Source organism: Microcebus murinus, chromosome 5 (genome assembly GCF_040939455.1).
Source record: "Microcebus murinus isolate Inina chromosome 5, M.murinus_Inina_mat1.0, whole genome shotgun sequence".
NCBI lineage: Eukaryota > Metazoa > Chordata > Mammalia > Primates > Cheirogaleidae > Microcebus > Microcebus murinus.
In genome coordinates, this window is record NC_134108.1 from 107,065,459 (window position 1) to 107,092,600 (window position 27,142).

Genomic DNA, 27,142 nt, shown 5'->3' on the forward strand with positions numbered 1-27,142 from the left:
AGAAATGGCATGTACATCTCTTGATACGCTCCCGATTTTTGGTTGAGTGAAGTGCAGGTTTTTTATCTAACAAAAAAGCAAGTTTCCAGTCCATCATTTAAATGCATGTATATGTGTTAAATGCTGCCTGTTAGTGGGACCCTCCCGTCTTTGAGGGCTGAGTCTCTGTCTGTCTGTCTGCCCCCCGGCACTGGGCATGTTCCCTGTCAGTCCTGGAAACTAGAGTGCTGGGTCCGCATCTGAGGGGAGTGGGTGGGGTTGGGCAGGAGGGGAGATGGAAGCAGGAGTGTCCCGGTGGGGAGCCCGTCACCTTCCTCCCCTCCCGGGAAACCTCACTCTGACGGGTGAAGCTGGACGGGCCTCTGGAACCCCCTGGTGAATACTCAGGTACATACTCAAGAGAATTGAAAACTTAGGTTCACACAAAAACTGGTACATGAATGTTTATGGTAGCATTATTTATAGTAGCTCAAAAGCAGAAACCACCAAAATGTCCAATGATGAATGGGTAAACATATTCCATAGGGTGGAATGTTACTTGGTGATAAAAAGGAATAAAGTTTGGATCCATGCTATGGCAGGGATGAACCCTGAAAATAATGCCAAGTGGAGGAAGCAGTCATAAGAGACCACATACACAATTCGTCAGGAATCTATATGGAGGCTATAATACTGGCACTTTGGGAGGCCGAGGTGGGAGGATAGCTTGAGGCCAGAAGTTGAACACCAGCCTGGGCAACATAGTGAGACCCTGTCTCTTCATAAAGGAAAAAGTTAGCCGGGTGTGGTGGCACAAGCCTGTAGTCCCAGCCTCTTGGGAGGCTGAGGTGGGAGGATCGGTGGAGCCCAGGAGTGAGGTTGTGGTGAGCGGTGATCGTGCCACTGCACTCCAGCCTGGGCAACAGAGAGACCCTATCTCAAAAAAACCAACAATTTTAAATGGGATATTGAGAATAGACAAATCCACTTAGATAGAAAATAGATTAGTGGTTGCTTGGGGCTGGGGAGGTTGGAGAAGAATGGGGAGTGACTGCTAATGAGGAGGAGGCTTCTTTTTGGGATGATGAAAATGTTCTAAAATTGTGATGGTTATACAATCCAACCATTGAATTACATACTTTGGGGGTCATTTTGTTTGTTTGAGACAGGGTCTCACTCTTGCTCAGGCTAGAGTGCAGTGGTGTCATCATAGCTCACTGCAGCCTTGGACTCCTGGACTCAAGTGATCCTCCTGCCTCAGGCTCCTGAGTAGCTGGGACTATAGGCACACGCCACCATGCCCGGCTAATTTTTCTATTTTTAGTAGGGACAGGGTCTCACTCTTGCTCAGGCTGGTCTCAAACTCCTGACCTCAAACTATCCTCCTGCCTTGGCCTCCCAGAGTGCTAGGATTACAGGCGCGAACCACCATGCCCCACCAAGTTACATGCTTTAAATGGATGAATTTTATGTGAGTTATATCTTGATAGACCTACAAAAAAAAATGTATAAAGAAAGAAAAAGTAGGCCGGGCGCTGTGGCTCACGCCTGTAATCCTAGCTCTTGGGAGGCCGAGGCAGGCGGATTGCTCAAGGTCAGGAGTTCAAAACCAGCCTGAGCAAGAGCGAGACCCCGTCTCTACTATAAATAGAAAGAAATTAATTGGCCAAGTGATATATATATAAAAAAATTAGCCGGGCATGGTGGCGCATGCCTGTAGTCCCAGCTACCCGGGAGGCTGAGGCAGAAGGATCACTTGAGCCCAGGAGTTTGAGGTTGCTGTGAGCTAGGCTGACACCACGGCACTCACTCTAGCCTGGGCAACAAAGCGAGACTCTGTCTCAAAAAAAAAAAAAAAAAAAAAAAAAAGAAAGAAAAAGTGGCCGGACGCGGTGGCTCACGCCTGTAATCCTAGTACTCTGGGAGGCCGAGGCGGGCGGATTGCTCAAGGTCAGGAGTTCAAAACCAGCCTGAGCGAGACCCCGTCTCTACCATAAAAATAGAAAGAAATTAATTGGCCAACTAATATATATAATATAAAAAATCAGCCGGGCATGGTGGCTCGTGCCTGTAGTCCCAGCTACTCGGGAGGCTGAGGCAAGAGGATTGCTTGAGCCCAGGAGTTTGAGGTTGCTGTGAGCTAGGCTGACGCCACGGCACTCACTCTAGCCTAGGCAAGAAAGCGAGACTCTGTCTCAAAAAAAAAAAAAAAAAAAAGAAAGAAAAAGTGAGGAGTGATCTCCTTGGTAATAGATCAGCTCCCAGCCCAAGCCTGACTTGGATGGCGTCCTGTCTAACTGCTCCCCCTCCTGCTTTGGCCTAGAGACAGTTGCTATGCCCCTCGCCACCCCCAGCCACTGCTGTTGCTCCCCCTTCCCTTCCCCCCACACACTTGTGCTTTCCTGGTCCTCAGCACTTTGGGACAGTCCTGCTGTGCTCCCCCAGGGGGTGTTAGGGACTCCAGAGCCCTTTCTCGGACTCCTCCAAGCACCAGGGGTGGGCAGAGCCTTGCTGTGGTGCGTTTGTGACCTTGTGTCCCAGACAGACCTGGGTGGCAGCACACCACGCCTTGATCCTGGGCCCCAAACCCACCCAGGCCCCTCTGGTAACTCCTGAAGCTGGGAGAGTCAGCCCAGCACCCTTGGCCTTCCCTCAGTCCTTCCTCCTTACTACTGGCCACCTGTGGTCAAGGGGTGGGGGTGAGGGGCCACAGGAAGGAAAGGAAGGGTGGCCCAAAGAGAAGACACTAAATGGAGTGTTTGGGGGAGAAGGATGTGAGAGAAGGCACGGTTGTCACAGGTTGGTAAGGGGAAGAGTTGAGCCTCTTCTGAGCGGAGCCTCCTAACCAGCTGTCCTGCAGCTCCCGCCCGTCACCGGCACTGAGACTTGGGTACTCCCAGACAGGCTTTTATTCAAGAGTCAAGGGTTGCTTCCCTTCCCTCCTCCCAGACCCCCACCCATACGGCCCCACTTGGGTGGCGCTTGTCCTTCATCTACCCTGTATAACCCCCTCCCCAGCGACACAGGCACTCGGGGACAGCCCAGGCCAGGCAGGCAGTGAGCGCCCCAGAACCCCCGCTGCCTCAGCCCCAGGACGCGGGTGGGAGGGGCAGGAGGGCTGGCCCTGCAGTCTTCGGGGTCCGAGGAGGCCCGGCCTGAGCCTCCAGGATGCTGTGGGCGGACGGATGGACGGACGGACGAGGCTCATGCCCTGCAGCCTTTCCCTTCCAGAGGGCCTTTGCCACACAGCATCTTGTTTGAGGGGCTGGGGACAGGGTGGGGAAGGTGGCAGGAGGACAGCTGATCTCTTCACCCTGGGAAGGCAAGAGACACTTCTGGGGACAGCCCTGGACTCAGCTCGAAGAGGCCAGCACTGGGAAGGACACGGGCTCCTGGGAAGCCTGAGATTGTCTCAGGGAGAGCAGGCGGGGGGCACAGGAGCCCCACCGAGGACAGCCTGCGGCCAGCTGAGGGCTGGGCCTCCCCAGAGGCAGAGGCACTCCTGGGGCAGTCCCAGGGCCCGGCCCTGCGGAAGCCTCCTGCGGAAACGAGCGCTGCCTGGAATCTGGCCAGAAGCTGGGGGAAGGGGCTGCTGGGCCACGGGGCAGAACCTGCCCAGGAAGCGGCGGCCTCTCACTTGGAGAAAGACAATCCAGAGTGGGCACAAGGCCAGGGCCCCCACCACGCCTTGCCTTTGAGTGTGTCCCCTTCAGAAGATTCCAGCCAACACCAGGGGAGGCAATAGCAGTAGTCCCGGGAGAGGGTCCCATACGTGGCGAGGGCCCGAGCTCACCCCCGACTGGACGCCAGGCTTCTCAGGGCCCTCGGCAGCTGCGGGAAGAGAGAGGCTTTGCCTCAGCCTGAGGATGGCTGTGCCCGACCTCCCCCTGCCCCGCCATGCAAACGGTGGGCAGCAGCCAGGGGAAGCTCCTACTCAGGGCACATGCCACGCCAGGCTCAGACCACCTCCGCTGGGGGCAGCATGCGGACATGCTGGGCCAGGAGGGTAGGGCAGATGCTACAGGCCTTACCTGGCAAGGATGACTGCAGGGCCAGGGTACGCCCACCCATGGCATTAGCGGTGGCAGAGGTATTGGGGAAATTGGGCAGGGACTTGGAGGAGGTGTGCCCCATGTGGTTCAGTATGGCCTGCAGCTCACCTCGCTTGTCCTGGGCTGGAAAATCTGAGGCCAAGACCTCACTAGAAGGCAACTCGGCCTCAGCCTCAGCCTCAGCCTCAGCCTCTTCCTGGGCATAGGGTAGGGGGTCCCCTGTCCCTGTTGGGGACATCTTGGGGTGCAGAGATTTCTCTGGGCTCACGGAGGGTGCTCTGGTTTTGCTGGCCACGCTGTCTGCTGATTTGGGGATAGGAACATGGGTGGATTTGGGGAAGGTAGCGGGCTCCTCATCCAACCAGGGCAGGCCGTGAGTTGCTGAGACTGAAGGGACCTCTGTCTTTACAGAAGGCGGGGCCTCTGTTGCCACTGAGGAGGGGCCTTCCGTTTCTAAGGAAGTTGGGGCCGCGGTTCCTACAGCCGGCAGAGCCTTGGTTTCCAGGGAGCCTGAGACCTCTGTTGGCGCGGAAGAAGGAGTACCCATTTTCCTAGAGTCTGGGGCTTCAGGTGCCAGGGAGGATGGTGCCTCGGTGACCTGGCCGGGCAAGGCTGGAGCATCCTCTGAGCTTGCGACGGGTTCTGATAAGGTAGACAAGAACTGGCATCATGCTGCCAGCAGGACCCCATATTCCTCACCCCACTGCGGCCGAGGTGAGGCCACCAAATGGCCTACCAGGACACACGAACACACACACCTCTCCAGCGGATGTCCCTCATGGATAATAATATTACTTCTTGTTAATGACACAGTTGCTCCTCCGCCCACTTCCTTGTCCAAATGTCCTCTGCACGCGGACTTCCACTCTTGGGGGACTTCTCCAGCGCAGAGCTCGCCCTTGCCCTTGCCCGCCCACCGCACCGCAGGCCCCGCCCACCGCACCGCAGGCCCCGCCCATCGAAGCCCTGGCCACGCCCACTCCCCCCGGACCCTTCCTCCTGGCCACGCCCACCTGCCCGGCAGCCCCTGGACTCTCTGCTGCCCTCCATTGGAAGGGCTGGAGTCCGGTCGCTTGGAATGACAGGGCGCCACGGTGGCTTGTGCATGGAGGACAAAGTGAGCCGCCAAGGGCCCCAGTGGTGGCAACCGCCCGGCCGTCCCTGCCCAGTCGGCATCGCGTCCCTTCTCTGTGCCTCCCTCCCGGCGCCCACCCCCACTCACCACAGAGGGCGTTCTCGCAGCGGTAGTCCGGGGGACATTGGGAGCACGGAGTCCCCTCCTGGTAGGGCCTTTTCCCTTTCACGTTCCCCCTGCAGGAGGTGAGAAGGATGCTGGGGGAGAGGTCCCTCCCCACCCCCATACACACCCCTTATCTGAAGTGCCCCTGGGGGATCTGCTGCCTACCCGCCACCAACGTGCTGGGCCGCCCTAGGGCCACCCTAGGCTCCTGGCCCTGCCCACTCCCGCCTCCTCCCAGCACTTACGGGGGCTCGTAGTTGCACACCAGTAATTGAATGTTGGCCTCCTCCACACCCTGGAGCTTCTCACAGAAGTGGGAACCGCAGCCAATCCTTTCTGTCTTGGCCCAAACCACCTGAAGCAGGGCAAACCGAGCAGCTTAGCCCCGAACTGGGCAGCACGGCCCCTCCTGCTGTCCCTCTCTGTACCGGCCTTCTGTGGCTGGGGACAGGAAGCACCCCGTAGCCTATGATCCAAGTCCCTGACGTGCAGCTGCAGGACAACATTGTTATGTAGTTTTTCCTTCTTTTTTTTTGTTCTTCCACAAAGGAACTTCAGGACAAAACTGAATAGGGGAGGGAAGGGAGAGTTTGTCCAGAACAGTCTGCCCTCCCGTGACAACTGCACACGCCACTTCACCAGGCCCTTTACCTCTCAGATCCTTCTCTCCAGGGCTCTGATATATCCTCATGAATTTTTCCTGTGAGCTCTTCCTAGAGGCTCTTGCATTTTAAACAAGGGGCATATCCAAAGGAATGAATCTCAAAAGGTAGAATCTTAGATATCAGCAACAAGAAAAGTCCAAGAAAGGGGCCGGGTGTGATGGCTCACGCTTGTAATCCTAGCATTCTGGGAGGCTGAGGAGGGTGGATCACCCAAGATCAGGAGTTCGAAACCAGCCTGAGCAAGAGCAAGAGCTCATCTCTACTAAAAAATAGAAAGAAATTAACTGGCCAACTAAAAAAAAAATATATATATATAGTCAAAATTAGCCGGGCATGGTGGTGCATGCCTGTAGTCTCAGCTTCTCAGGAGGCTGAGGCAGGAGGATTGCTTGAGCCCAGGAGTCTGAGGTTACTGTGAACTAGGCTGACGCCACGGCACTGTAGCCCAGGCAACAAAGTAAGACTCTGTCTCAAAAAAAAAAAAAAAAAAAAAGTCCAAGAAAGGGAACAGGGAGCCATTGTGGAAATGGAACTTTCCCCAAATCACGGTAAGCAGGGACCTGCTCTGGCTGTTCCTGGGTGTGGGTCTCCTAGCTGCTAGAATGACTTCTGTCTTAAGTATAAAACATAAAAAGTCATGTGCTGCCATGGGGTGAGGCCGGCAGCCTCTCCCTGCTATTTCTAGGCCCAGTCTGCTCAGGGATCACTGCTCAAATCAGCTGAGGGTCCACCAGATACCGCGGTTGAGCATCTTACAGGTAGAAATGACCCCAGAGTGCAAATGGGTGGGGACACAGGGAGGTGGCCGCGGCGGGGGTGCAGGGGGAAGAGGGCAGGGAGGGTGCCAGACCTTCCCAACTTCCTGACATGGGTGGGTGCTGTTGGGATTTCCTTCCCTAAAGATTACGAGTAAAAATACCACACAAAAGAGGTATTGAAAAACGGAATTGGTGGGTGTGGGCGGGAAGATAATGGGCTTCTTTCTCTTTTGTTTGTCATGTTATCGTTTGTATTGTATTTGCTGTCAAATAAGCATTTGGGGGGAGAAGGAGTAGGGAACCTGTGGCCTCCAGATCCCCGAGTGTTCTGTAAAATTTGGATTTGGTCAAAAGGCCACACTCAAGGATCTGAAGGCCACATGTGGCCCCACCAGCAAAAAGTGACTGTGAGGGACAGGAAGTGCTGTCAGAAGCCTCCTGGAATCCTTCATTCGGGGACACTTTGCTCTTATTTTACACATAGTTTTTAAAAGCAAAAGAAAAACAAAATTGTCAATTTGCTTTATCAGTTCCTGGCAGGTTGGAAGCAGCAGATTAGACACCACGGCAGACGACAAAAGAGTGGCAGTGAGGGAAGAGACAGAGCTGGGGGCATCTGCTGTAGGACAAACGGCTCTGCGTGACTGAGGCCAGGACGCAGGCCCAGTGCCACCTAACCTGGGTCTCTTCAGTATCAGAAGGCCAGGAAGGGCGGCCTAGGTTTTCAAAAGATGGTAGAGAAGCCGGGTGGTCAGAGGCGGAGACGGCGCAGGAACCGCAGGGGGAAGGCGGGTTTATGAAGGACCTAAGGGCGCCGCCTTCCCCAAGTGACGCTGCCTGCGGAGAAGGGAGAGGTCCCCCGCCCGGCCGCACCTGCGTGTAGTGGCCGCACATGTGGCCCGGGCTGCAGGCGGCGGCGCTGAGGTTGTAGTGCTCGCGCTCCTGGTGCCACTCCTCCATGGCCAGCGGCACGTCCATGCCCTCGTCCGTGATGGCGAACAGGTTCTCGCCGCGCCGCCCGCGCTCCTTGTTGTGGCCCCATATGCACTGCTGGGCGTAGGCCTTGGCGAAGGCGGCCAGCTCCTCGTCCCATCTCTGCAGGACAGCGGGAGGGAGGGGAGGTCGCCTCAGGCTCGGTGGAGGCAGGAGAGGGAGGCCGGATGCCCACAGATTCGGTGGGATGTGCGCAGAAGGTCGAGGCCGTCCCTGGGCCTCTGGAAGCTGGAGACTCTCCTCCCCTGCCCCCACTTCCCCTCAGCCAGTGACTCTTGGCCATGACCGGGAACAGGTCCCTGCTCTGGGAGGGCTGCTGTGGGCAGGTGGCAGGATGCCACTGCAGGCCTTGGCGTGGACCACACTTGGGACCATTCACCAGCTGTGCCATTTTGGACAGATTGCTTAACTTCTTCTTTTTCTTTCTTTTTCTTTTTTGCTATTACACACAAACATAAGTGAGGAGATTCTAGAAGGTGTGATTTATTTACAAAAAAATCTAGTAAAGTGGACAGGCGCAGTGGCTCACGCCTGTAATCCTAGCACTCTGAGAGGCCAAGGCGGGAGGATGGATCAAGGTCAGGAGTTCAAGACTAGCCTGAGCAAGAGCAAGACCCCGTCTCTACTAGAAATAGAAAGAAATTAATTGGCCAACTAAAAATATATAGAAAAAATTAGCTGGGCATGGTGGCGCATGCCTGTAGTCCCAGCTACTCGGGAGGCTGAGGCAGGAGGATCGCTTGAGCCCAGGAGTTTGAGGTTGCTGTGAGCTAGGCTGACGCCACGGCACTCTAGTCCGGGCAACAGAGTAAGACTCTGTTTCAAAAAAAACAAAACAAAACAAACAAATCCAGTAAAGTGATTCAAAACTGGAAGTAATTCTACAAGTACATTAATTAAAGATATGTACAAGAATAAAATTTCACACTATATGAATCCAGGACATATTTATCAAAAAGAACAAGGGCTACAATTTATGCCTCAAGTAAAAGAACTTAAAACAAAAAAATCTAAATTAACCTTAAATTTTCGTGAAGCCACAAGGAACAGAAAAAGATCTGTGGTACTAAAACATTCCAAGTATCTCTGATCACTCAAGCTACTTGAGAACAAATTCTTTGTTATAATCTAATTTTTAAGCCTAAGAAGAGCCAATGCAACTTAAAAACATTAGTTTTAATTTGTAATTATTTGAACAAGTTGAATATATCTGCCAGATTTTTCTGATACCTAAGAAGGAAAACACAGAATGCATCCTTTTCTATGAAAATTATGTTTCAAATTTTTTCATTTTTCACTAGATGCCACTGAAAGGGACATCGAAGTTCCCCTCAGTGGACTGAACTGGACACACGATCACTTCATTTGCACTGGTGTGGCCAAGTAGTGTCTGGAGTGCCTGAGACAAGGGAAAGTGGGGAGGAGGTCTGAAAGTCAAAAAACGACTGTTTTCCCCTCCCCCTCCCCCACTGAAGGCAGAATTCCTTAAAAACCAGCTCTGACTCATCTTGATGGGCAACTTCTGCTGTAAATGAAAATTCTTTCAAAATGGATTGCTGAAAATGTGTTTCCAAAAAGAAAACTCAGTGCATGAAAAGTTCCCTTATCCCACCTTAGAAAGCCCAAGATGTCTTCAGGAGCCCCGGTCACTGGCGGTACGGGCTGGGCCGGGCCTAAGGGAGGCACGGCAGGCAGTGCGGCCACGCGGATGGACTCGGGCACAGGGGAAATGGCCTTGCCTGCCCTTGGCAAGCTCTGGCTGCACTCCTGAAGCCAAGGACGGCGGCCACGATGGAGCGGAGTCTATTGACATCGGAACACTAAGCATTTTCTAGTTCGTGAAATCGGAACTGACAAGCACAACCACCCGCGACAGGCCCTCCTACACCACACACCCTCCAGGGTCACACCCCGTTACCGGACGGCACTGAGACCGGCCTCTGCACAGCCCTGGGTCTGTGGGTCACCAGGGGAAAGGCACGCAAGGGAGCACACGCATTTCTGCCTTCGGGAGCCCCACCGCGTCCCCCGCTGCAATCTCTCTCCCCTAGACATTTCAGAACTTGGGGTGGGGGCTGGGGAAATGCGCAGCAAGCCACTCCCTGCCGCTGCCCCCCACACCCCGATCTTCCATCTTCTCCTCCGTGGCCTCGGAACAGCAACCTGCACATTTAACCTGTTAGAACTGCCCCGGGGCACTGGGAGACTGAGTGGGGTGGCGCTAGTGGCAGCTTTGGTGACGGTCTTCCATGTAAAGGGCGGCAGCGGGGCCCCTGCCTCGAGGCTGCCAGCGAGATGCTGAGGGGCGGGTGCTCTGCCCAGCCATTTCCCGCCCCCAGCAGAGCCAGCGCTGTCCTCTCCCTCGCGGCTCCCACGCGCCCTGGGACAGCCTGGGCTGTGCCTCTGCCCCTCCAGGCAGTCCTCCCAAGGGAGGACACCCAGCTCTCAGCGTCGTAGGCCCTTCGCTGAGGGGCCTATTTTGGAAGCCTTGGCGACTCCATAGCTATCAGATCCCAAAACAATTCTCCAGTGGGGACCTCAGGTGAGACGGGGGAGGGGCATTTTGCGATCCGGAGCCTCTGAGATTCTGTGTCCCTGGCTGGGAGGACGGGCTGCGTGTGGGTGGGAAGAGGGAGTAACAAGGCATCCACCGCGAGGGCTGAGGAGACAGGCCTGGATCCCATTAAACTTTGTCCCTGGCTTCTCCGGGAAGCGATGGCCTGGCGGCAATCTTGCTCCACCCTCTGGGGGCCCAGCCAGCCGCCAGAGCCAGACGGCCCATATTGCGCCAAAAGCTTGGGTGACCCTGAGGGGAGGGCGCTGTGCGGCCACACCCGCTCGCCACCCACTCTTGGCTTCTAGAAGCAGCTGCCTGGCTTGGGGCGGGGAGCGCCCGGCTGGGATAGCCCCACTGCTGTGACCTCAAGTGAGTCCCTTTCCCTCTCTGGACACCTTTGTCCCAAATCTCTGGTCCCCAAGGTCCTCTCAACTCTCGTGGGAGACAGGGGTGGGGTGCCGGGGACCAGGATGAGGGTGTCTGAATGACCCCCGGGGCTGCCGGCTACACTGCAAGCTCCTTCAGGCTAGGGCAGCGAGGTACCCCCGCGTCCGGCATGGTGCTGGTGCGTAGTAGGTGCCCAGTAGAGACGTGTCAGCTATTGAAGCCTGACACAGGGCTCTGCCTAACTCAGTGTCCCTGGAGAGCCTGGCTGCGATCTGCACGGACTCGATGCCTGACGTCCCGCCATTAGAGAGCCAAGGCTTTGGGTCTTCAGGCTTTCCGGGGTCATTTGGTGCCCGCCGCGAGCTGCGCGAGCCCGGCACTCCCCCACCTGGGCCATCGGTCACCATAGGGAAGCAAGTCCATTCATTCCTTCCTTCATTCAACAGTCCTGGGCACCGTGCCAGCCCTGGGCAACAGCAAGAACAGAGATGCCCAAGTTCACGTTGTCATAAAGTCAGCTGGGCCACCATGTGACCAGTGACAGACATGCAACTGTGCTGTGGGGCCCCAAGAGGGCCCAGCCGAGGGAGGAGAGGGAGGCACTGCGCTAAGTGTCAAAGGGTGCGGCATGAGCCCGGTGGGGGCGAGCTGAGAAGCGGGCATGTGGCTGGGGCAAGAGCTGACCAGGTCGCCGCAGAATGAAGGGGAGCAGGAGAGGAGGCCGCGAGGCGGGCAGGGCGCAGGACGCACAGGGCCTTCCCTTGGGAGCTGGAGCTTCATCCCGAGGCAGTAGGGAGCAGCGGGAGCCATTGAAGGATTCTGAGCAGGGTCTGGCCAAGTGTAGGATCATTCATTCTCATGGCGGAGGCAGGGGCTGGGGAGCAGGAAGGGGCTATCCTAGGAGTCCCGGGTGCAAACGTGCAAGACTGACCCATGGGTTGTGCCAAAGACAGTTGGGGGCAGCGGGGCAGGAGACTATAAGGTTCAAGGAAGATGGAACCTTCTGGGAGGTAAGACTGGTGGTGATCAGATGTGGAGGCTGAGGGAGAGGGCAGAGTCCAGGATAGCCCCCACCTGCCCCACCCTGATCCCCTCCCTGTTGTGCTAATCAGACACTTATTGAGCACTTACTGTGTGCCAGGCACTGTTCTAAGTGTTTTACACATATTCACTCATCTAATCCTACAGCCACCATAGCTAAAGAGAGATGTTCCCGTGTTATCGTCCCCATTTTACAGATGAGGAGACTGAGGCACAGAGAGGTTAAGTAACTTGGCCAAGATCACATAGCTAATAAGCCAAGATTTGAACCCGGGCCGTCTGGCTCCAGAGTCTCTGCACTTGTCACCACTGAGGCTGAACTTGAGTCCTGTCCCCAATGTATCCAGCCTGCTCACCAGCCTCATCTCCGCCTCCTCCTCCCCATGTCACCTGCCATTAGGCAGCAGCATAAATATCCCCAGTATCCAAACTGCTTCCCAGAGAGCCGCCCCAGCCCTAGATGCAGCCCTGTCTGAGAAGCAGCTCCCAGCCTGTGCAGCAAGACTGTAGGGCATTAGTGATCTACAGATGGGGAAACTGAGGCCTAGGCCTCAGTCGGGAGCTGGTGGTAGAGCTGCATCTGGGGCTCCTGATTTGCTGTCTGCTTTTCCTGGTTGCTAAGGCCGATGGGGCCACAAATGGCGGTGCTGGGGGGGGGGTGCAGAACCCTTCCTAGTCTTTCCCTGCGCACCTGCCCAGCCGGTGTCTCTGGGAGGGGAGGGGAGGGGAGGGGCCCTCCAAGAGTTGCTGAGCCCCAGCAGACAGAGCCGAGGTTGGAACCCAGGTCCTGCCCAGCCTGCTGCTGCGCCCCCAGGAGCAACTTCGCTCTCAGGACACTTCCCACCAACTGCCAAGGCCACCTGAGAGGTGGCTGGAGGGGACAGACTAGTTCAGCCCTTACAGAGGGCAGGAAAGCGGTGCATTTCTCCCTGATCTCCTTTGATCCTGAGTGTGGACATCCTGCCCCAACCTGCCATCGAGTGGCTCTCCCTCCCTGACGGAAGTAACCAGCCCCAATGTGGCTTCTGTCATCTGTCCGCACACGTGTGTGTGTGTGTGTGTGTTTGCTACATCTGCATGCGTCTCTCACCGGCACATACACAGTATTTTACATGTTTTCAAACTTAATGTAAAGATACCCTGCTGTGTGTATTTTTTGAGATTTCCTTCCCCCTTCGATATTGTATCTGTGAGGTTCAATCCGTCTTGATGTATATGTAGCTCTAATTATGACCTCATTTTACAGATGAGAAACAGGGTCAGCAAGGACTTGCCTCAGATCACAGGTCTTGTGGGTGACTGAGACAATTCGAACGGTGTGATTCAGACCCTTCTCTGCTTCTGGATGGTGCTCTGGCCCCACCTCCTTTTACCTGCCTCCCCCCCAGGCGCCCCCCCCACGGACCCATCGACCCACCGGCCCATCCTGCTGCCCTGCTTCCTCTTCTCACCTCCTTGGAAGGCATCTGAAAGGCTGTTTTCACAAAGTATTAAAGGCTGATGCCCATGGCACTCTAGCCTGGGCAACAGAATGAGACCCTGTCTTAAAAAAACAACAAAACAAAACAAAAACAGAACTTGCCCTGTTGCCCCCTCCCAGGGCACATGCATTTTGGGAAGCGCTGGGGAAGGGTCATTGGAGTGGGAAGCTGGGACTTCCAGGTCTGGTTCTACTAGCTGTGTGACCCCAAGCAAGTTCCTCTGAGCCTCAGTTTCCTCCTCTGTATAATGGGGCTGCCTATAGGGTCCTGTGAATTATATAATGCCAGGGACTCAGGCAGTGACCAGAGAGATGAGCCTCTGAGATTCTGAAACAGCTACAGCACCACTGGGGAGTGGAGGGGCGGTGGGGGGGTTGGGGGGTGCAAGTGGGGAGAGGGATTGGTGGCAGGCCCTGCCCTGCACCCCTTCAATCCCAGCGGGGGGGCCCCAGCCACACTCACCATTTGCAGCATGTCTGAGGCAGGCGGGGACACCTGGGAGCGGTAGAGGTTGTGCAGCTCTACCATCTCACGCTTCTCATCGTCCTTGAGGGCTCCAGCGGGGCCCGTGGTGGCCACCAGCAGTAGCAGCGGCAGCGGCAGAAGCACCAGGACGCTGCAGGCGCCGCGCATGGTGGCCAGCCCTCTCTGCTTCTCTGGTCCAGGGGTCTGGCAGCTGGATTTAAAGTCCTTCCCACACAAGCACCACCCTGGCCGGGGTGGGGCGGCAGGGGCTGTGTCTGCAGGCCCAGCCTGGCTCACACAATGTCTCGGGGAGGGCTGGGTGCCTTGGGTCCAGACCAGAGTTGAGTCCACTCCCCTTGGAGTCCTTGGCAAAAGCCTCCTCTCTCTCGGTAACAGGGGCTCAGGCCAAGAGCTGTGTGAGTTCCACAGACCCTCCTGAGTTGTGGACAGATACTTAAGGGGCCAAATCGCAGCAACCTCTGCAGAGCCACGGCTGGTTGTACCCAGATCACACCCAGTGGGCGTTGAGGACAGATAAGAGGAAAGAAAACACATAGACCCCAGCCACAGAGGACTGAGCAATGTGAGGACGCTTTTGGAAGGTGAGAATTTGGTAAAAGGTTGGACCAACCTCAGTCTGAATCCTGTTTCTGTCCCTTCCTATTTGTGTTTTGGGCAGCTTTCTCAGCTGAATGAATCACTGACAATAATAGTACCTATCTCATAGGGCTGGAGGGAAGATTAAATGAGATATAACGTAAGTAAGCGTCTACTACGCTGCCTGGCGCATAGAAGCCCCTCAGTAACAGCAGACAGCCAACCCCCCACGTGGCCTGGCCCTTGGCTGGCTCCCAGCCCCGTGGGGAGGCACAGTCCTTGTTTATGGGAGGAGGGACCGAGGCATTTCCCACTCTAGCTGTATTCTGGAATCGGACTTTTCACTGTAGACGGAATTTTGGCTTCCACGTGCCCTCTCTGAGTGCATGTGCTTGACGTGCTTGTTTGAAAGTGGGATGCTGGGACCCCTCCTGCTCTGTGTTTGTAGAAATATAAAGTGTCTGTTTTTGAAATCAAGAGAGTAGAAAAGCTGAAGAGTGAGCGAGCTGAGGATGTAGCAGGGCCTCCGAGGGGAGAGTATTGGAAGGGAAATAGGCTGAGCAGCTATGCATTTGCATTATAATGGCCAGGACCTAGGCCTTGGCCTTTATGAAACGGGAAGTTGGAACCAATATTCTTGAGTACAGCTGGGATCTTGAAGCCCACACACTCAATGAATTGGGAGCTAGAGAAAGCCTTCCCACTGGCTTTGGAAGGTGGGGAGAAAACCTGTCCTTAATCAGGTCTCCAGGTAAAAATAGAAACAAAAACAACAAGTTGGAGTCCACAAAAAAACTATTAGAACTAATAAACTCAGCAAAGTTGCAGGCTACAAAAACAACACAGAGAAATCAGTTGTTTCTATATACTGATCATCAATAATCCCAAAAGGAAATTAAGAAAACAATTCCATTTGCAATAGCAACAAGAAAATAAAATTCTTAGCAATACATTTAACCAAGGAGGCAAAAAGATTTGTACACTGAAAACTATAAAATGTTGCTGAAATTAAAGACACAACTAAATGGAAAGACATCCCATATTCATGGATTACAAAACTTGATATTGTTAAGGAGTTGATATTGCCCAAAGCAATCTACAGATTCAATGTAATCCCTATTGAAATCTCAATGATAATTGTTTGTAGAAACAGAAAAATCCATCCTAAAATTCATATGACATCTCAAGGCACTCCAAATAGTCAAAACAATTTGAAAAATAACAGAATTGGAAGTCTCATAATTTCTGATTTCAAAACTTAACCATAAAGCTACAGTAATTAAAATAGTATGGCACTGGTATAACGGCAGACATGTAGACTAACAGAATAGAATAGAGAGCCCAGAAACACGCCCTTACATATATGGTCAAATGATTTCAGACAAGGGTAACAGGACCATCCAATCTGGGAAAGGACCATCTTTTCAACAAGACCGGGAAAACTGGATATCCACATGTAAAAGAATGAAGTTGGACCCTATATTCCATATTTAAAAAATAACTCAGCCAGACACGGTGGCTCATGCCTGTAATCCTAGCACTCTGGGAGGCCGAGGCGGGCGGATTGCTCTGAGCTCAGGAGTTCGAAACCAGCCTGAGCAAGAGCGAGACCCCCTCTCTACTATAAATAGAAAGAAAATTGGCCAACTAATATATAGAGAAAAAATTAGCCGGGCATGGTGGCACATGCCTGTAGTCCCAGCTACTCGGGAGGCTGAGGCAGGAGGATGGCTTGAGTCCAGGAGTTTGAGGTTGCTGTGAGCCAGGCTGACGCCACGGCACTCACTCTAGCCTGGGCAATAAAGTGAGACTCTATCTCAAAGATAAATAAATAAATAAAAATTAACTCAAAATAGGCAGGGACGGTGGCTCATGCCTGTAATCCCAGCACTTTGGGAGACCAAGGCAGGTGGACTGCTTGAGGCCAGGAGTTAGAGGCTGCCATGAACTATGATTGGGCCACTGCACTCCAGCCTGGGCAACAGAGTGAGGCCCTGTCTCAAAAAAGAAAGCTAAAAAATAACTCAAAATGGACCAAAGACCTAAACATAAAAGCTAAAGCTACAAAACTCTCAGGAGAAAATGTAGGGGCTTCGTGATATTGTATGTGGCAAGCATTTTTTGTTTGTTTGTCTGTTTGTTGGATAATTTTTAATAAAGTGCAGCTTATATCACCAGCATTAAAGGATGGTCGTACGCACAGAAGAAAGCAAACCTTTTTGGCTAAGGGGTAGGGAAATTTAAAAAAGCATGGCAAACAGGAAACACGTGGGTGGGGGTGGGGAAACGGCCTGACCGGTGAGCAGGGACAAGGGTCTGACAGGGCAAGCCCACCCCCACTTCCTATGGCAGCACCCTCAATGACCCTTAAAACCGAGGGCCATAAATTACACGGATTCAGATTTCTTTCATTCTAAACTTAAATTTTGTCCCAGCACCAATTTAACAAGCAGCACAGGGCTCTCCAGTCCAACGGCACACGGACACACACGCTTTGCAAGCACCCGTGTGCCTGGCACGCGCCAGGCAGTAGGAGGGGACAGCCTTGAAGCCCGCCAGAGCTGCCCCCATGTCTGCCTCCTGGTCAGAGGAAGGACTTCCTCTCCAAGGAAGAGGAACACTTCCTCTTCAATCCTCGTGCAAACATGGTGTCCTGGGGAGATTTCTGGGGTGAGGACCCTTCCACTCCTGGACTGCAGGGTGCTCCCACGAAGTGCTCCAACTGCACGGAGCCTCACAGGCACAGCCCCCACATCAGGCCGCTGGGACCTGGGCTGGGCCGTGTGCCCTGCAGGGATGCCGGCCCTGGGGAGCAGAGGAAGGGCGCCAGGATGTCCCGGACGCTTCTCCGCAACTTTCTGTGGACCAGGCAGGCAGCACGCCGGAGGCCCCCTGCCCTTGGGACTCCGGCATGGGCATCATGGGCATCGCCGCCCGCTGGCCCCCTCGGCCCCGGGCACCCGGCAGACTCCCAGCTCCGAGGAGAGCGCCCGCCACGCACCGCCCGCCACGCAGGGACGAGGGGAGGTGGCCGAGCCCAGGGCGTTGATGGAGCCAGAGCTGGGCGACCTGGCGCCCCAGGCCCCACCGGCCGGGCAGCATTTTTTGGTTATGACACCAAAAGCATATACAACAAAAATAAATTCGACTTCATTAAAATTAAGAACTTTTGTGTCTCAAAGGACACAATCAGTAGCCTGCAAAGGCAATCCATGGAAGGGGAGAAGATATTTTGCAAATCATACATCTGCTAAGAGATTAATATCTAGATAACATCTTAAAAAATTCTACAACTCAACAACAAAAAACAAACAACTTGATTAAAAAATAGGTACAGGACTTAAATAGACACTTCCCCAAAGAAGATATACAGGTGGCTAATAAGCAAATGAAAAGATGCTCAACATCACTAATCATTAGGGAAATGCAAATCAAAACCATAATGAAGGTCAGGGCGGTGGCTCACACCTGTAACCCTAGCACTCTGGGAGGTCGAGGTGGGAGGATTGCTTGAGGTCAGGAGTTCAGAGACCATCCTTAGGAAGAGTGAAACCCTGTCTCTACTAAAAATAGAAAAAATTAGCCAGATGACTAAAAATAGAAAAATTAGCTGGGCATGGTGGCACATGCCTGTAGTCCCAGATACTCAGGAGGCTGAGGCAGGAGGATTGCTTGAGCCCAGGAGTTTGAGGTTGCTGTGAGCTAGGCTGATGCCCTGGCACTCTAGCCCAGGCAACAGGGAGAGACTCTGTCTCAAAAAAAAAACCAAAAAACAAAAAACAAAAAAACACAATGAAATACCACTTCACACCCAGCAGCTGTTATTAAAAACAAACAGAAAATAGCAAGTGTTGGCAAGGACATCAAGAAACGTCCTGTCCAGGGTGAGTTTCTACCTCACACCTTGAGCTGCCAGCGCAGGCTCCAGCCACCCTCCTGAACCGGAATTACTGGGTAAATAATTATCTTACTTGTTTTCATTAATCTTTCTTAAATGTATGTATAGTTCATGTTTGTTTCAATGTTTCATATTAGAAGTGTTTTGGTCTTTATTTAGAAGTTTGGTGATGTGTTTGTTACCAGAAATACACCATAGCAACTTAACTTGTTTATGTTAACTAGCCTATGGTAACATTGGTTTAGTTTCCCTTAAAGTCGCAGTTTCCAAGAACAGATCTGCCAGGTTAAGTGAGAACTTACTGTATGCATTATTATTACCTTTATTACAGGTAAAAGAGTTTGCATGGCCTTAAGTCACAGCAGAGAAAAAGTACAACAACCTGGCTTGGCTTTTTCCCTGGGGAGGAGCTGCCTCAGCCTGGGGGAGCTCTTAGTTAGAGAGGAAGACACACGCCGGCTGAGAGACGGGGCGCTGGTGTGCCTGGTGCTGGGACGGAGCTGCGGAGGCCTGGGAGGGACGGGTGGCAGGAGCTAGAGGCCCGGTTTGTCTCCTCATGTGACAGCCCAGCCCACACCAGGACACGGATGCTCAGAGAGAAAGTGATCTCCCTAGCGTTGGTGGGGGAGGGTCTGGAACAGTGGCAAAGGCTGGGACCAGAGCCAGGGACCTGCCCATAGGCCAGGAGGGAGGTTACAGCCATAGGTGGAGGAGAGAGGGAAATGGAGGCGAAGGTAGGGGAGGGTGGGAGGGAGCGAGACGACAGCATCAGGCAGAGGGAGGAGGGCTGTGGTTTACAGCAACTGCGAAGTGTCCATGAACCTGGAGTTGGGAGAAAATATACTTTCTCTTGAATTATTATTTTTGTATATTTTAAATCAAATTTCACTTTGAACAGCCGTATAACTCCATCACAAAAATTAAGCCAAAGAGGAAAAAAAAATTCCACTTCTAGTATTTGCTGTTAGCCTTTGAGCAGGTGCTACTCAAAGTGTGGTCCACAGCCCAGTGCTTGTCTGCCAGACGCCGGCGGCTGCTCCTCAGCTCAGCAGATGCACAACGAGAGAGAGTGGTTAGAGATTCTTTCACAATTGAACATGGCTTTTTCCTGTCTGTTAAGTGTGTGATTAACATATTGGGACTTGAATTTTGTCTATCTGTTTTTCATTTCAGTTTTCTAGCAATGTATTTTTTAACTTTATTATTTATTTATTTATTTATTTTGGAGATAGAGTCTCGTTTTGTTGCCCAGGCTAGAGTGAGTGCCATGGTGTCAGCCTAGCTCACAGCAACCTCAAACTCCTGGGCTCAAGAAATCCTCCTGCCTCAGCCTCCCGAGTAGCTGGGACTACAGGCACGCGCCACCATGCCCGGCTAATTTTTTCTCTATATATTAGTTGGCCAATTAATTTCTTTCTATTTATAGTAGAGACGGGGTCTTGCTCTTGCTCAGGCTGGTTTCGAACTCCTGAGCTTGGAGCAATCCACCTGCCTCAGCCTCCCAAAGTGCTTAACTTTATTTTGATATAATTATAGACTCACAGGGAGTCACAAACATCGTACATAAAGTCCCATGAACGCTTTCCTCAGTGGGGACATCTCGTATGATGGCAGTGCAACATTGAAACCAGGAAATGGACACTGAACCTGATGCTAACCGAATCACAGATCTCATTTGCCTTTCACTGTGTGTGTGGCGGGGAGAAAAGTTCTGTGCAATTTGATCTCACGTGGAGGTTTGTGTAATCACCACCACAAACAAGATACAGAACTGTTCCGTCACCATAAGGCAATGAATGCCCTCATGCTGCCCCTTTGTAACTGATCGCCCCCCCACCATATCCCTGCCCCTGGCAACCACTACTGTGTTCTTCACTGCTGTAGTTTTATCATTTCAAGACTGTTGCATAAATGGAATCATATAGCGTCTGATCTTTTGAGATTGGCTTTCTCACTAAGTGTGAACACCCTGGAGACCCACCCAGGCTGTTGGGTGTATCAGACAGCTCACTCCTTTATGTTGCTAAACAGTATTCCATGGTGCACACGTGCCACGGTTGGTTTAAGCATTCACTGGTTGAAAGACATTTGGGTTGTTTCTAGTTTTCGGTTATTGCGAATGAAGCTGCTATGAACAGTTGTGAGCAGATTTTTGTGAGAACGTAAGTCTTCATTTCTCTGAGCTAAATGCCAAGAATGTGATCGCTGGGTCATAGGGTAAGTGCATGTTTAGTTTTATGATAACTGCCAAACTACTTTCCAGCTGCAATGTATGACAGATCTAGTTCCTCCACATCCTTGCCAGCATTTGTCGTTATCTCTATTTTTTATTTTAGTCATTGCTGTGGGTTGAATTATTTATCCCAAAAATATATCTCCAAGTCCTAAATCCCGGTACTTGTCAACGTGACATATTTGGTACTACACTTGATCTTGGCCAAAAGGCCAAGAAGCGATTCGACGTGACATATTTGGAAAGAGTGTCTTTGCAGATGTAATCAAGTTAAGGTAACATCATACTGGATTGATGTGGGCCCTAAACCCAACAACTAGTGTCCCTGTAAGAAGGCTGTGTGACGACAAGGGGACACACAGGGAAGAAGGACATGGGACAACCGAGGCAGGGATGGGAGCGATACAGATGCAAGGCTCCTGGCGGCCTCAAGAAGCCGGAAGAGGCAAGGAATTATTCTTCCCTGGGGCCCTCGGAGGGTCACGGTCCTGCTGACACCTTCATTTCAGACCTCTGGCCTCTAGAACTGCGAAAGAATAAGTTTCTATTGCTCCAGGCCACCCAGTTTGTGATAACTGGTTATGGCAGCCTAGGAAACTGAAACAGCCATTCTCACAGGTGTGTAGTAATTGCTCATTATGGTTTCATTTTTTGTTGTTGTTTTTTTGGAGACAGAGTCTCACTGTGTTGCCTGGGCTAGAGTGCCGTGGCGTCAGCCTAGCTCACAGCAACCTCAAACTCCTGGGCTCAAGTGATTCTCCTGCCTCAGTCTCCTGAGTATCTGGGACTACAGGCATGAGCCACCACACCCAGCTAGTTTTTCTATTTTTAGTAGAGACAGGGTCTTGCTCTTGCTCAGGCTGGTCTCGAACTCCTGACCTCAAGTGATCTTCCCACCTTGGCCTCCCAGAGTGCTAGGATTACAGGTGTGAGCCACTGTGCCCAGCCTCATTATGGTTTTAATTTAGTTGAATATCTTTTCATGTGCTTATTTGCCATGATATGTTTATCCATATATCCTCTTTGGTAGAGTATCCGTTCATGTCTTTTGTCCACTTCTAATTATATTTTTTCTGTTGAGTTGTGAGAGTTGTTTACATATTTTAGATACAAGTCTTTTGATGGATATGTGTTTCATCATTTATTTTTATAATATTTTACAAAAATTTCCATTTGGGATGGACTGAAAATTTTACAAAAACAACTTGTCAGTCACCACTGCTGGTTTGAGACGCACAATCTTAGCATCTTTTCTTTTTCCTTAATGAAATAATAGCACATGCACAGTGTTGACTTTTTTCCCCAGATAATTTATCATAAATAATTTCTCCAACTTGCTTCATATGTTTATAACTACCACTTTCAGTGTCTGCAAACCTTCCACAGAGAGCTGCTGTAGTTGACTCAGCCAAGTCCTGTTAGACATTCGGTTTCTACCCATTTCGGGGTCTCAGAGACAACTCTGAACCCCTCACCTTGGGCACAGGCCCTTTTCTTACATTTTGGATATAATTTCCTTACTTCCTATTCTCACCATCGTAGTTCACTTTGCTCCTTTATTAGAATTTAGGCCCCCAGGTCGGGCCACATTGCTGGCAGGTCACATTCTGTGCTCTCATGGAAACCAAAGGTCACTGGCACTCAATCTAAACCGCCCGAGCAACCTTGCTTTCCCATCCCAGACACGTGATGGCACAACAAACAATAGTGGAGTTGCTAAGACATTTTACTCTTGTGTTATCACAGTGAATTCCAAACCAAGGGTAGCAGTCAGTGGGAAAAACACAGAAATCATTTTAAAGGACAGACCAGTGCCTTGGATAGCATCAGAAAACAATGCCCAAGGTGCACGGATGGAAGCCGGTCTGCACAAGCTGCTGAAAACAGGTGGCTCTGACCCAGGGGATCACAGAGAAGAAAATGCCAGCCCCTAGTTCTCGCACCATTTGATCAGAGCCTCTCCCCCTGCACCAGCGTGGAGGCTGAGGCAGTCCATCTTGGATGCTACCGTGTTTCCCTGAAAATAAGACCTACCCATAAAATAAGCCCTAGCAGGATGGCTAAGCGTTTGCGCAATATGAGCCCTACCCTGAAAATAAGACCTAGCGATGGGCGTGGCTACGCAGAGTATCTGCACAACCCGTGCATTTTGTGGCTAGTGGTAAAGAAGACGAGCAGCCCTTCTCATCTGTCCCATCGTGACAGCTACTATCCCAGAGGTGACCGGAAAGGTGAGGGCAGCCCCGCCAAGGTCGGCTCCCCCCGTCAGGTCCCGGCCATCCTGTGCGTGCTGCAAACTGAGGCTTTGAGGGGAAAATAACACATCCCCTGAAAATAAGCCCTAGGATGCCTTCTTGAGGAAAAATAAATATAAGACCCTGTCTTATTTTCAGGGAAACACGGTAGCTGATCGGCTGTGTCAGCTTCTGATTAACCAAGTTCTGGAATGCCTCTACAATTCCCAGTGTATCTATTGCTGCTTGTGTCAGAGCACGTACTGACCATAAACCCTGCCCTTAAGCAAATCCCTACACATTCCCTCTGAAGCATGGATAACCTTTCCCTATAGTACATAGAGACATCATAGCTCACTGCAGCCTCAAACTCCAAGGCTCAAGAGATCCTCCTGCCTCAGCCTCCTGAGTAGCTTGGACTACAGGTGCACACCACCATGGACACCTAATTTTTCTATTTTTTTTTTTTTTTTTCTGGAGAGATGAGGTCTCAGTATATTGGTGCCCAGGCTGGCCTCAAACTCCTGGCCTTTAAGTGGTCCTGCTGCCTCAGCCTCCCAAAGTGCTGGGATTATAAGCATGAGCCACTGTGCCTGGCTTCATTTTTTTTTTTTTTTTAATTTTTGCATGATGCCACTATACTCCAGCCTGGGTGACAGAGCAAGACCATCTCTAAAAAAATAAGAAATAAAGATGGGCATCATATAAGCCTGGGGTGAGAAGACTTTCCCTAACAGGCAAGTCAAGCAATTTAACTTGGTTTAGTTTTTTTAATTAAAGAAAAATTCAAATGGTTTGACTCGTTTAAAAATAAGAATGGTGGGCTTAGAACTTGACTCAATCAGTACAACTCATATACTAAAAACATGCTTCCCTTTCCCGTGTGGTCAGGGGAGATGGGGAGGTGGAGGAGACAGGCCGGGAGACAGAGCAGCGCAGTCCTCAGACTGGGAAGCACAGACAGAGAGGCTGGGAGGAGACAGACAGAAGGACAGGGAGGCAGGCTGGGCCAGAGGAGGGAGAGAGGAATCATCAAGAGAGTTCAGGGCAGAATCAAGTCGGTCCCATCCAGGCTGTAACCCTGACTGTCAGTCCCCAGCTGGGCAAATCATTTCCCCTCTAACCTCACTTCGTCATTTATAAAATCAGAGTATTGCTGGGGTGATTCAATAAAATGAATGGCAAACACTTAGCACCTGGTAAACGGGAGCTGTTTGGAATAGGTGGAAAGAGGCAGGGGGTTTGCAGAAAGGAATCTGACAGCTCCTGGTCTGGGGTTCAGGGCTTCTGGAATAGAGATGTCTTTTGGGCTCTGGGGACAGGACAGTCGTAACTAGGTCCAGGCTCTTGGCCGCCTGGGGGGGGGGGCAGAGGCTCCCTCTCTGCACTGAAGTGCCGAATCAGCCAATGCCCAAAGCCCCTTGGTCGCAGCCGGGCTGGGTGCCTGACGCAGACATCCAGGGACTCCTAAGCTGCTGGGTAGCTTGCTTCCTTCCTGACAGACAAAGTCCTGCCCCAGCACAGCTGTCCCAGGCCTCACTGGGACTCTAACAGGACAGAGTGATCAGCTGCCCTTTCCAAGGAGTGTGCCGCTGGGCTCGGTTCTGGAGCTGGGGTGGGGGAGACTGTGGTCAGAAGGGGGGTATGGCCGACCGAGCAGGGGGGACGTGAGAGAGGTGTATGCGATCGGCAGGAGGCCAGCCTGTGCAGCTGTTTGTGCTGACGCTGTGTCACAGCTGTCTGGAGGGCAGGTAACCATGGCGTTATGGTTGCATGTATCCCCCAAAAGTTCATGTGGAGACTTGATCCCCAGTGCATCAGTGTTGAGAGGTAGGGCCTTCGGGAAGTGATTGGGTCATGAGGGCTCTGCCCTTATGAATGAATTAATCCAGTCACAGATTAATTTTTTTTTTTTGAGACAGTGTCTCACTCTGTCACCCAGGCTGAAATACAGTGGCCTGATCATAGCTCACTGGAACGTCAAAACCCTGCCTCAGCCTCCCCAGTAGCTGAGACTACAGGTGTGCAACACCACACCCAGCTAATATTAAAACATTTTTTGCAGAGATGGGGTCTCACTATGTTGCCCAGGCTGGTCTTGAATTCCTGGCCTCAAACAATCCTCCTGCCATGACCTCCCAAACTGCTGGGATTATAGGTGTGAGCCACCGTGCTCAGCCAGATTTATGGATTAATGGGTTAATGGATTATCACAGGACTAGATTAGTTATTACAAAAGTGGGTGTATTATTAAAAGCTAGTTTGGCATGCTCTGGCCCGCGCACCTTGTGATGCTTTGTGCCACCTTGGGACTCTGCAGAGAGCACCCTCAGCAGGAAGGCTCTCACCAGATGCAGCAACCTTGACCTTGAACTTCCCACCCTCAGAACTGTAAGAAATAAATTTTTCTTTATAAATCGCCCTGTCTCAAGTATTCAGTACTAGCCACGGACATCACACAAAGACACATGGCAATGGGGACCAGAGAAGAGTGTCTGTGAGGGCCCAGGATAGTGACTGTGACGTGGGAGCAGCCAAATGGCACCCTGGGACTGTGAGGGTGCCAGGACAGGGGAGGGTCAGGTTCCCCACAGAGCCTCCTTCCACCAGCCTCCCGGGCAAGAAACCAAAGCCATTTTGCTCTCCTGCCTGTCCTGTGCTCAGTACACATCACAGTGCCCCTCAAACCAGCCCACCTTTGAAAGTGTTTTCATTATGAACTACTGCAGGCGTAGAAAAGTATCGATAGTGATATAAACAGTGCCCACGTACCCACACCTGGCTTAGGAGATAAAACACGGAAGCTCCCAGCATCTTCTCTCTGATCCCGAAACACACTCGCCTTCCCAGGGGCAACCACTGTCCGCACTTGTTGTTTGACAGTTGCATGATTTCACTGCACTTTTACTAGCCATCCCATATCCATACACAACATGTAATGTCGTTTTCCATGTCTTAAAAACACCTGCCCAACAGAACTCTCCGTGATGGTGGAAATGTTCTGTATCTGAACTGTACTGTGCAACGCGGCAGCCGCTGACTGCGTGTGGCTTTTGAGCACCAGAAATGTGGCCAGTGTGACTGAGGAACTGTATTGTTTAGTTTTAGTTAATTTAAGTTTAATTGACCACATGTGGCTAGTGGCTACCACATTGAATAGCACAGCCTGGATCCTCCCAAATCTTGTTTTCTCTTTTTTTTTTTTTTTGAGATTTGATGATGTCAAGGCATGTAGATCTACACTGCCCGTGTTCCCTGCTGTGCAATACTCCATTGCATGAATATACGGGCATCTGCTTATCCATTTCCTATTGGTGGACATTAGGGCGCTTTTTTTTTTTTGTACTACAAATGATGCTGCAGCCATCCTTGTATGTATCTCCATGTGTTTCTCCTAACTTCTTCAATTCCAGTGCCCACTGTAGTGGACAGTCCCAAGCCCCCAAGCCCAGGTTCCTTGATGGCCTCCGAGGTGCCTGCCTGGCCCTGGCCCTTCCCCTCCACATGCCCCCTCCTCTGCTGGCATCGGTCAGCCCGCCCGCCGGCCGGATGCCGCCACACCACCTTCATGCTCTGTCCTCCTCAGGAACCCAGAATGACCCCCATGGCCTGGCCTCCGTTCCTCACTTGGCCCAGGCCCCAGATCTGGCCCTGCCTTAGACGCCTCCCTGCGTTCTCCAGCGTCCTCCAGCACGCTGTCCCTGCCGCTGTGCCTTCATTCTCAACGTAAAGTGCCCACGCCACCCTCGTGCTGGAATGTCTCCTCTTCCCGCCCCGCCCCACACTGAAGTCCCTGACGACCCTCCCGCTCAGGCCTGGCCTTCTCCGGGCGGCCTTTCATTCTGCAGCGTTCACTCAGGAAACACAAAGAGCATGCCAGTCAGTCCCAGCCTGGCCTGGCGCTAGGCCACGCCGGAGCAGGGCGGGCGCGGAGTCTGCCCCATGGAGCCCGCAGCCTGGCCTTCGGCGGTGCCCCGGTCCGCCCCGTCCCCAGCTCTCGGCGTTTCCTTTGCAGCTCAGCCTGGGCGAAGCTTCCGCATCCAGGGAGGTGGGGGATTACCAGGGCCGAGGGGCTGGGGGGGCTGGCTGGCTTCCAGGTGGCCTGACAGGGCCTGGAGGGAGGCGACCCACCCTGCTGCGGGCCTGGCCCTGGCCTCACAGGATCCCTGCCCGAGAGGCCCCTGGTAAGAGACTGACTCGCGTAAACAGCAATGTCAGCGCGTAGCTTTACACTCGCTCCTGGACACACCACGTGGGAAGCTAGCTGCTGTGGTCTGAATGTCTGCGTCCTTCCCGAATTCCTCTGTCGAAACCCAGTCCCCAAGGTGATGGCATCAGGAGGGGCCTTTGGGGGTGACTGTGCCCTGCGGTGGGGCCCTCCTGCGGACTCGTGCCCTCACACACAGACCGCAGACAGCGCCGCCCCGGCCGGACACAGTGTGGCCACGGCTGTCTGTGGGCCAGGAGGGGCCCCACCATCAGCGAGTCTGCCCGCACCTTGAGCTTGACTTCCCAGCCTCCACAGCTGCGGGAAATAAGTTTCTGCCATTTACAAGCTACCG

General features: G+C 52.5%; 1 protein-coding gene across 3 annotated transcripts; it reads right to left on the reverse strand.

Annotated features, from left to right (window-relative positions):
• Positions 1 to 2,870: 2,870 nt before the first annotated feature.
• PI16 (peptidase inhibitor 16) lies at positions 2,871 to 13,843 on the reverse strand. 3 transcript variants are annotated; one of them, XM_012746851.3, is made up of 7 exons: positions 13,616 to 13,843; positions 7,568 to 7,789; positions 5,517 to 5,626; positions 5,254 to 5,342; positions 4,140 to 4,673; positions 3,672 to 3,810; positions 2,871 to 3,293 (listed from the first exon to the last, which is right to left on the reverse strand). In XM_012746851.3, exons 1-6 carry the CDS (start codon positions 13,784 to 13,786, stop codon positions 3,689 to 3,691), a joined length of 1,248 nt encoding a protein of 415 aa, XP_012602305.2. In that variant the 5' UTR covers positions 13,787 to 13,843; the 3' UTR covers positions 2,871 to 3,293; positions 3,672 to 3,688. The 3 variants fall into 3 exon arrangements, with proteins under 3 accessions (XP_012602305.2, XP_012602306.2, XP_012602304.2); XM_012746852.3 differs by having other exon boundaries at positions 4,575 to 4,673; positions 13,616 to 13,842; XM_012746850.3 differs by having other exon boundaries at positions 4,011 to 4,673; positions 13,616 to 13,842.
• Positions 13,844 to 27,142: the final 13,299 nt, after the last annotated feature.

What these genes read in the sequence shown, in the direction of transcription:
- PI16 (XM_012746850.3), bottom strand. Translation starts at nt 13,786, where the DNA reads ATGCGCGGCGCCTGCAGCGTCCTGGTGCTTCTGCCGCTGCCGCTGCTA. An exon ending in CTGCGAGAACGCCCTCTGTG is followed by an intron (nt 4,674 to 5,253) that starts GTGAGTGGGGGT and finishes CTACCTTATCAG; the next exon opens with AACCCGTCGCAAGCTCAGAG. An exon ending in CCTGCAGTCATCCTTGCCAG is followed by an intron (nt 3,811 to 4,010) that starts GTAAGGCCTGTA and finishes CTCTTCCCGCAG; the next exon opens with CTGCCGAGGGCCCTGAGAAG.